General features: G+C 35.2%; 2 protein-coding genes across 12 annotated transcripts; both read left to right on the top strand.

Moving 5' to 3' along the window:
- Positions 1-1238: 1238 nt before the first annotated feature.
- Positions 1239-3062, top strand: LOC132057081 (uncharacterized). Of its 2 annotated transcripts, none has more exons than XM_059449520.1 (3): positions 1239-1520; positions 1755-1985; positions 2409-3062. In XM_059449520.1, the coding sequence occupies exons 2-3, from the start codon at positions 1767-1769 to the stop codon at positions 2640-2642; spliced, it is 453 nt and encodes a 150-aa protein (XP_059305503.1). In that variant the 5' UTR covers positions 1239-1520; positions 1755-1766; the 3' UTR covers positions 2643-3062. The 2 variants fall into 2 exon arrangements, with proteins under 2 accessions (XP_059305503.1, XP_059305502.1); XM_059449519.1 differs by having other exon boundaries at positions 1240-1520; positions 1752-1985.
- A 7-nt stretch (positions 3063-3069) lies between these two features.
- LOC132057079 (uncharacterized) lies at positions 3070-8430 on the top strand. 10 transcript variants are annotated; one of them, XM_059449516.1, is made up of 5 exons: positions 3070-3172; positions 3496-3741; positions 5291-5504; positions 5585-5939; positions 6024-7943. In XM_059449516.1, exons 3-5 carry the CDS (start codon positions 5387-5389, stop codon positions 6091-6093), a joined length of 543 nt encoding a protein of 180 aa, XP_059305499.1. In that variant the 5' UTR covers positions 3070-3172; positions 3496-3741; positions 5291-5386; the 3' UTR covers positions 6094-7943. The 10 variants fall into 10 exon arrangements, 4 of the variants coding, with proteins under 4 accessions (XP_059305499.1, XP_059305500.1, XP_059305497.1 ...); XR_009415070.1 differs by lacking the exons at positions 3070-3172; positions 3496-3741 and adding exons at positions 4764-5211; positions 7961-8430 and having other exon boundaries at positions 5302-5504; positions 6024-6149; XR_009415068.1 differs by lacking the exons at positions 3070-3172; positions 3496-3741 and adding exons at positions 4764-5211; positions 7961-8430 and having other exon boundaries at positions 5302-5504; positions 6024-7877.
- The last annotated feature ends 1032 nt before the right edge of the window (positions 8431-9462 follow it).

Here is a 9462-nt window from a genome sequence, read left to right as displayed (position 1 = left end):
TGCTTCAGATATAAGGTTGTATAGTCTTATCCTTTTTCTTCCGTCATTTCTCCAATTGTACCGTAGTTTGATCAATATAGATCACTTATCATTGTTGCTCTAATAATTCCACAAATTTGCCTATCAATTTCAACAAAGTAAATTTATACTACCGAAAAGCTAAAAAAAAAAAATGTATCACGTATATAACTTTAACAGGTAAATATGATCATATATTTTATAGAAAAGCTTATCTTTACTAAAATCACCTTAACATTCTTATATTTAAAATGGATCGCAAGCTCCAAGCAATTCAATCTTTTGCACTAAAAGCTTTTTTTAACGATGTTTTAATCAAGGAACAAGCATATATACAACACTATATTATCCTTCATGGACGAATTATAGATCCATAACAAGAAAACCTACATAACCGATACTAACATGTACAATAATAATAATAAGCATCTGATTTTAACTACATTATGACTGTTGAACAATTTCCTTAAACATAAATATTTATACGATACAACCATAGACTAACTTAGCTTCTGTTAGTGGTATGTATAACAAAAAAATCGATTTTGTCCACATCATCCAAAAAGCAAAAGCCCAACTTACCTTGTCGTCGACTTCACAAAACATCACTGTCAATATAAATGGAATCACCATTGCTCACCTTGAACTGATGAAAAACAATCTACATAAATAAAAAAAAAGAAAAAAAAAGAAAGACAATTGCTTCAATGTCTACGATTATGGCAACTTAAAGAAGAAAGTAAAAATACTTGTGAACAACAAGAGGAGAGGAAAGAAAATTAGAACTTGAACAACTGCAAATTTGATATTGATTGACGAAGCAAAGGCGAAGGGGGTGAGGGGTGTGGCGGCTCGGGATGAAAAGGATCTTAAGGGCGTAGGTTTTTGTGATCTTGGCCAATTTGCATCATATTCTTGTTTTTTATATTTTTTTAACTTTTTTGTACTATAAATGTAAATAAATGTAGCAAAAACTATGGTTTAAAAAATTGGAAGAAGGGTTAATTACAATAAAAACTTATGTAATATAATTCAGTTCCAATATACTCCCTGTATTTTAAAATAAAACACTTAGACTCCCTCTATCATGAAAATTCTACACTTATACCCCTTACGAGGTCATCCAAAACTAAGTATAATAAAATATAATTCGGAAAAATAACATTGTATGACTCTTTGGGCCTATTATTTACCCGAAATGGCCCATGTTTGGGGTTCTTACCCGAAATGGCCCAATTTCAGACAAGTTGAAATAACGTAAAACACGCTCATGTGAACCAACACCATTCCTACACTTCTCAGTGAAGCGAACTCCCTTCACCGATCTCTCCCAACGAAGTAAGTTTTCCCAACGAAATTGGCTACATTTCGTGCTTCATTTTCGTTTTCTCTTTTATCAGTGCCTTCACAGTAGCATTTGTTTTTGAGAATTGAATAAGCTTCTTCTTCCCTTTTATTAGGGTCTTCAACAGTAGCCAATTTGTATTTGATTTTGAGTTAAGGTATCTAATTTTGCTTTTTAAAGTGTTTTTAGTTTGGTTTAGGGTTTAATTTTGGTGTTATTTAGGGTATGTTGGTTTTGATTTTCTAAGCTAATAGGAGTATACTTTACTTGCATGCACTGTCTTAGTTGCTTTTTTGTGTTGATTTCAGATGGTGATTGTTCCCGTGAGCTTTTTTGTGCATCTTCATTTTTTATGATCCTCATCTTCATCTTTTATCTGTCTTTTCAGTAGGCGTGCGTGAAAATGTGTTCAACTAATCATCGTGGTAATAATGATGATGAAGACGATGATTTTGAGACCCCTGCCGCTCCTTCTAAACAGGGAAGCATTAGAAGGATCCGCTCACAGGCGAAGCAAACTGTTAAATCTATTAAGGCCGGCAAGAGAAAGGCCGAGAATGCCAATGAAAACGGTAAAAAGAAAAAGAAAAAGACGAAGGTTCCTGCTCTAGCTGAAAAGAAGGTATTCTGGCTTTTGTGTGATGAGCCTTTGATTCACATATTTTGTTCTAGCTTTATCTTGTTCACGTATTTAGCTGTGTATAAACTGGTATAACTATGTATATCTGAACCTTGGTGCTATTTTTGAATGAGTTCCCTATGTTCTAGTGGGACTTATACTTCTATAAACTAATATAAATATGTATATCTTAACCTTGGTGCTATTTTTGAATGAGTTTCTTATTTTCTAGTCGGGGACACTTGCTCGTAGAAACTGGTATAACTATGTATATCTGAACATGGTGCTATTTTGAATGAGTTCCCTCTGTTATAGTGGGGACTTATACTTGTATAAACTAATATAAATAGATGTATATCTAAACATAAATTTGGTATATCATTCTTTCTTCCGTTTAATTCTCACTGTTTTATTTTCCATGTTTAGGTTGGTGAGTACTATCTAGAAGCTGATGAACATTTCCAAATCAGGATTAGTTGCCATACAAACACAGAGATTGTCAGCATTCTGAAGCAATACTTGACTGAAACACAACAACAAATGTTTCGGGATAGTTTTTTTGGCTACTTCTTCGAGTTGCTTCCATTCAACAATCAGAATCAACTCATATATGTTTTTTTACTGAAGGAAATTGCCCCTAATTGTGAAAAAGAGACATAGATTAAACTCAATGCATGGTAATACTTGCGGTTCGGCATCAGAGAATTTGCTTTAGTTACTGTGTTGAAGTGTTACGAAGATGATAACACTGTGTATGATGAGCCAGAAGTCAACTGGTTATTGAAAGAGTATTTTCCCAGATATGGAAAAGAATTAGTAACAAGGGAGAGTTTGCTTGATCACTTCAAGCAAAAGGGTTGGAAGTCAGATGAGGATGCAATCAAAATGGCCATACTAGCATTCATCCACCATTTCCTTTTCTCTGATGCTAATAAGCATAGCATATTAAAAAAGGATTTTGATATAGTTGAGAGTGGTCAGTATCAGAGGTATGCATGGGGCATAAAAGTATTTGAAGACATGTTCAAAACAATGATGGATAAATTGCGTGCCAAGTTGATGATGTACAGGCTCGGAGGTTTGCCATTCGTGTTGGCAATTGTGTGCAATGCATCCTTAACTGGAAAGTCAAAGAAGCTCTGACGCTTGTGGACCTAACTAGTGGGAAACTCATGACTAGTATTTACCAGGTCAAGTTCTTGTTTACTATTTGATATATATTTATGATTGTGATTTGAGAAAAGTATTTCTGAATGTGCTAGCTTGTTGTTATTTTACTGACATGTATGATCTGTATATGTTACGTATACATCAAGGTCGGAAATGAGGCTGTGACATGTATACATGATTATACATGCCTTATACAAAAAAAAAATAAGACCTGACTTTATAATCATGTATATAGCATAGGCAGATTCCATTTTATTTTGTATAAGTCATTTATAATCATGTATATGTTACATATTGCTTAGTTTAATTTGTGTTTATATCAATTTTTTTTTTATTGTTGTAGTTGGAGTACCGGAACATTACCCCTACCAGTGAAGAGATATCAAGGCTGAATCTTGTGCCGTTTTCTGAAGATGTCAATTTTGATCTTCCATTGGAAGAAGAGGTGCCTACCTTTGTCAATGATCATTCTAATGTTGCATCCCCAATTCATCCATAGAAGAAACAGCCTCGTCCGAGATGCAATAGTTTTGCGAGCCCTGATGATTTGAAGGTTGAAATTAATGAGTTGAGGCTTGACGTCTGTAAGGTACTGTATTAACTTGTCCCTTTTCCAGTTTGTTGTATGTATATGCTTTGTTGGTTTAACTTTTGTCATTTTTTTTAGGGAAAAGGGTCAAACATACCCCTCTACTTTAGTTTATTGGTTAAATTGTCCTCCGTTAGTCAAAGTAGTCAAATATACCCCTGTGTTAGCCAAAGTATACACATATACCCCTTTATTGGATGGAAAACTCCAAATCATCCAAAATTACCCAATTTCAATTAAAATGATCCGAACCGTCTCGTATAACCCGACCCGCGACCCCATCTCTTCTCTCTCACTGTTGCTACTTGCTTGCTCCATAGCCATCAAGATAATATACGTCGTCGCATCAGGCAACCACCCTCTATCCACAATTTCATCAAACATTCTCTTCGCACCCACCAAATTACCAAGTGTCATATAACAACCCCAGAATCGTCGTGTAGCTAACCCCATTGGGAACTATTCCCATCACAGGTATCTTATCAAGAAGCTTAATTGCACTATCAATATTGCCTTTCTTACACAAAGCATTCAACAAGATATTACAAGTAAACACACTAGGCATTATATCCAACTTCTTTACGGCAATTCTTAAACAAAGCATAAACCAAATCATACTTTTTATTATATGCTAAAGCATTCAACAAAGCATTAAATGACCTCTGAACACCAAACTTCTCAATTCTTAAAAAGGTCTTAAGTGCCAATTTAGGCTTACTAGCAATCCCATAGTTCCTAATCACATTAACAAATAAAACTTCCCCACATTTAATACTAGAATTCCTTAATTCATCTAAAAGGGTCTCTGCTTTATCGAACTCACGTGCACGACAAAGCTTGTTGATAATAGAGTGGTATGTTTCGTAATTATGGAAAAAACCAGGGTGGAAATTTCCAGGATGGTGAAAGATTTGGAGTGAAAGGTTAACATCATGTTGGGATTTGACTAATGAGATGAGTGTTTTATTAGTGAGGTATCTTGGCCATGGTTTGATTGGTGGTGTGACTGTGTAGGATTGGAGAAGCTCACCGGAGCTCCAGTGTCACGAGCTTACCGGCAATGATGGCTATGGAACAAGCAACAGTGAGGGAGAAGAGATGAGCTCGCGGATCAGGTTATAAGAGACCGGTCGGATCATTTTAATTGAAATTGGGTAATTTTGGATGATTTGGGGTTTTTCATCTAATAAAGGGGTATATGTGTATACTTTGGCTAACAGAGGGGTATATTTGACTACTTTGACTAACAGAGGGGTATATTTGACTACTTTGACTAACAGAGGGTAAATTTAACCAATAAACTAAAGTAGAGGGGTATATTTGACCCTTTTCTCTTTTTTTTTTTATTCTCTAGCTTACCGAAAAAGTTACGGTACTCAACAATTACGTAGTTCTTCCTTTGAAAAACTCTTCAAATTGTTTGATTCCAAGGCAACAAAGGAAAAGGAGGATGGCATTCCAGTTTCTGAGGTACGCTTTTTTCGAATTTTATTTCCTTCTGTTTAAAAAATAATAGTAGGTAACCTCAATTCTGTGTTGTTTTTATCAGAAACATCAAAGTGTTGATAATGATGATACATATGACCACGACGGGAATCGGCATTTTGATGATCATGACTTTGCCGCGGTTGTTCCTGAAGGAAATATGCCTGCTGAGCAAACTAAGTCAAATGTCAAGGTAAATGAGGGAGTTACTGCTGGTTTGGCAAATGAGGAAGTTAGTGGTGGTGAGGCAAATGAGGGAGTTATTGGTGGTGTTTTTGGTATATTATTCCCTCACCTTCTAAATTACATAATTATCTTTTGTTGATATAACTTGTAATATACCTTTTATCTTTCTTAGGGGCAGCGGAAACACCTGTTGTGAATGATTCAAACACGTGGTATGACAATGAACTCACTAATGAAGTTTTGGTGAAGTTAAACATGTCTCAAATTGTGCTTCATAGGCAACATGTCAAAAAAGAAGACATGACACTCGAAGAATTGGCTCGGAAAAAGTTTCCAACAAAATGTGTTTCATCTCCATTTGTGGTAGATTTTGGTTATGATATAAGTGGCACATCAAACTCAGCGCCCAAGTGCATTTCTGAGGAGACGTATTCTTTTGTGAAAAACATTGATGAGTTTGATCCCTATTCACCTGAGGGTAGAGCATTTGCTGAGTTTGTTGATGATGGGATGAATTCAACACAAATGTAGCTTCATTGTTTTAAGATTTTTCTTTTCTTTTTACAATGATCCGTATGTGTTGATTATTTTCCATTTTCAAGATTTTAAAGAGCCAAAGAAGTTTATCCAGTGGAAAAAATAATCTGCCCGTGCCTTTTATTTTTGGATCAATTTATGTGACGAGAAGGGATTAGTTCCACACGATTTCATACAGCGGTCAACTTTTATCTGACGAGGTATGTGATTTTCTTATAATTTTCAATGTTTCTATTCTAGATGAATCGTGAATTGGAGGGTTATGAAGCAGTGTATAAACCTTTATATGAACTATGGCAATTAGCGTTGCTTTTGTATTATGATGCCAATGTAAAACATTGTTTGCAGGATATGATATTTCTTCATTCTTGCTATGAACTTTTCTTCTTCTTTGTTGTGAAAGTCTATTATTCTTGCATACCACCCCTTGACATATGGAATGAGTTCTCATGTGAATAATTTTGAATGTTGCAGTTCGTCTTAAATACGTATTTGGGACTGTCTTGAATTCGTTTTTATTTTTTGGGGGTTTTCGCATCCTGTGAATTCCTAGGTTATCGCGAAATTGGTCTAGTGAACTTTAGTAATATGGACTTTATATTATATAAGTGATATGCCATATTTTGTACTTCTTTTAAAAATTTTGTGGATTCACCAGTTGATCAATGTGAGTCTGATTTGAGTGGTGTGTTGATAATTCCACATCTTCCAGTAAAATAATTCCAGACCTCCTTTGCTATATCTCCTTTCCAAGATGACATGTTCAATTCTTTCCAATTTATGCTCTCTGCAATAATGGCATCTGGATAGGCGAACCTGCAAAGTCTTATCATCAGTAGGTAAACTATTTGTTAGCATTCTTAAAATAAAAAAGAAAACTTTAAGAGGGAGTTTAGGATGCCAACTTTTCCTAGAAGTTAAGAAAATTGTATTAAATTTTCTCAAACTTCTCCAAGCTGATTTACACTAAAAAAAACTTCCTGTAGTTTCAGGGATCTAGATTGGGAATCCTTTTCTGCATCAAGAATTATGAGTCCCTGAATAGGCTCAGAATGTGAGGTGGTGTTGTGTCCATCAGCTTTGGCATGTTCCATGTTCTATTCTGCATGTATTTATAAATTTTGATACACTTTGAACTTTCCTGATAATTAAGGAGGTTTGAGGCCTTTTTCAGTCCATATTTGTGATCTCAACTTTATGTAAGCTGTATTTGTTTTTTTGAATTCAACTGAATATTTTAAATTAGAGGTGATAGGGAAGTTGGAAAGTGTTGATGAATGTTTCTCTTGCTGCGGGTAGTTCAGGGTGTAGTTTAGTTGCTGTTTAGCAAGTTCTAAAGTTTTTTGGATTGATTCACTAATAATTGTTACTTTACTTCTATTTTCCTATCTCAGCACATTGATGTCATATTTTACTATTTGAGGAAACAGGGTAAATATGATCCTACTGTTGCTGTATGGTTCACGACAACTGACTGATTTTTTGGTGGCAAGATTACTGAATTCTATTAAAAGTATGTAAAGGCTAACCATGATATTGCTATTATTCCTGAAGTTAATGAGATATCTCAGTATATTCAAGGCTTTTACTGTGATGTAAATGTACCGTGGGACACAGTTGACCACGTGTTAATTCCGATTCATGTCAAGTGTGCAAAAAAAAAGATACAGGTCACCGGGTCTTGGGTGTGCTTACGTTCAAGGATAGGTGCATCCACGTATATGACTCTAACCGTGGTGCTTTGAATGATTCTTTTGTTACAAAAGCACTATTGCCTTTTGCATTCATGATACCTCAATTCTTGACAAGTACCGGATTCTATGACAAGATGAGCGACATTGATTTGAAAAATGATGCATATGCTGATAGAGAACTATCTAACCATTGTTGGTCAATTTGTTCATTGATCTGCCACATCAGTTCAATGCGTAAGCTCTTTTTTTTTTTTATATAGTTTTAATCATGATATTTTGTGTACCTACAGTAGCTTATGGAAATTTGTTGGTTACAGGGATTGTGGTGCTTTTATTGCTGCCTCTGCTGAGTATTTCATCATGGGAAAAAAAATAGACAAGAAGAATTTCGACATCGACACATATCGTGCAAGAATTGGATCCCAGTTGTGGCAATATGGATTGAAGAAACAAAGATCTTGGTGTCGTGAGAGATGATGAGGTCAAGGGCAGGATCGACACGAAGAAGAAGAAGAAGAAGAGGGGGCGGCCAAAAAATCCGAGAAACGTAGTTCATTTGTAGTTTCACTGTACTTATTAGGAGTAATTGATGTTCGGTTTTGTTAAAGTACCGCTTTTGATGAATCACAATACCTTTTTCCTATTCGCGAAAGCAAAAAACTACTGTGACTAATTAGTTTGTTATGCATATTTTGTGTAATTGACTCTTGTAAAAATCTTAAGGCATGGACCAATTATGGAATTATAGTTTTGCATCTGATTTCTCTTACCGAATGATTGTTAGTCAGAGGCTCTTTGACATGTCTTTGGTCTGATTTAGTCACTGATAGTATTGTAAGGAATTTGTCACGAGAATTTCATATGCAGGTTTATACATTGTTATACATCACATATATAAGGTTATACATTATTATACCTCACATGTATACAAAACTTTATACGAAGTTATACATAGATTATACAGTCTTGAAGCTGCATATTGGTGACTATTCACCCAGTAACTTGGAAAGAAAAAAAATGAAGCTTTATTTGACCTGACACTCCCAACACATACTATACATGAACAGTTAAAATACTATTACTGTCTTCTTGCATATTTGCAAACAAAGAAATCAAGGTTCGGCTAATTCTAGTGATGCGTAATGGTTAAATGAAGCTTTATTTGACCTGAAATCCATCCATTGCCACCACTAAATGGACAGAACAATTAAAAGAAAATAAAGCAGCTAGAGTAAACATATGCAGCCAATAAGATTAAAGGAATTAACAAGAAAATAAGTAGCTAAAGGGAAATATATTTTCAACATTGCGGTATAGTCTACGGTGAAATACTTATTCAGGCTTCAAAAGCAAAACTCAACTGTTGCTATGAAATCTAAGTACTCAAAATGGTTCCAACGACAAGAAACGTAACATAAAGCCTAGCGTTTCAAACTAAGTTCTTTGGTATATTTTTGCATGTTTTCCTATTGTGACCAGTTTGTCCACACCGCCTACACGAAAGCTTAGCCCTCTTCTTCTTATTTTTATTATTATCCATATTTGAAGCGGGTTTGTATCTCTTCATTTTTGGTCTTCCAGCACTTCTCTTCTCTTCTGGTGGTAAGACCACATTCTCCATGACCTCTCTAGGGACAACCCATGTAGTCTCATCTGGAATAGGATTCACAGGAATTTCCCATGTTTTCATGAGATAATCCTTCTTATAGTAGAAAGAGCAGAATTGAATTGGGTCCATTCCATTGTGCTTTTGCCCAAGCGTGCGAGCATGGCAATTCGTTCATTTGAAATCTCTTACAATTGCATGTTCCCTCTCCAA

The sequence above is a fragment of the Lycium ferocissimum genome, chromosome 5 (assembly GCF_029784015.1).
Source record: "Lycium ferocissimum isolate CSIRO_LF1 chromosome 5, AGI_CSIRO_Lferr_CH_V1, whole genome shotgun sequence".
NCBI classification, from domain to species: domain Eukaryota; kingdom Viridiplantae; phylum Streptophyta; class Magnoliopsida; order Solanales; family Solanaceae; genus Lycium; species Lycium ferocissimum.
Note: the sequence above shows the minus strand (reverse complement) of the source record. Positions and strands in the feature narration are given on the sequence as shown.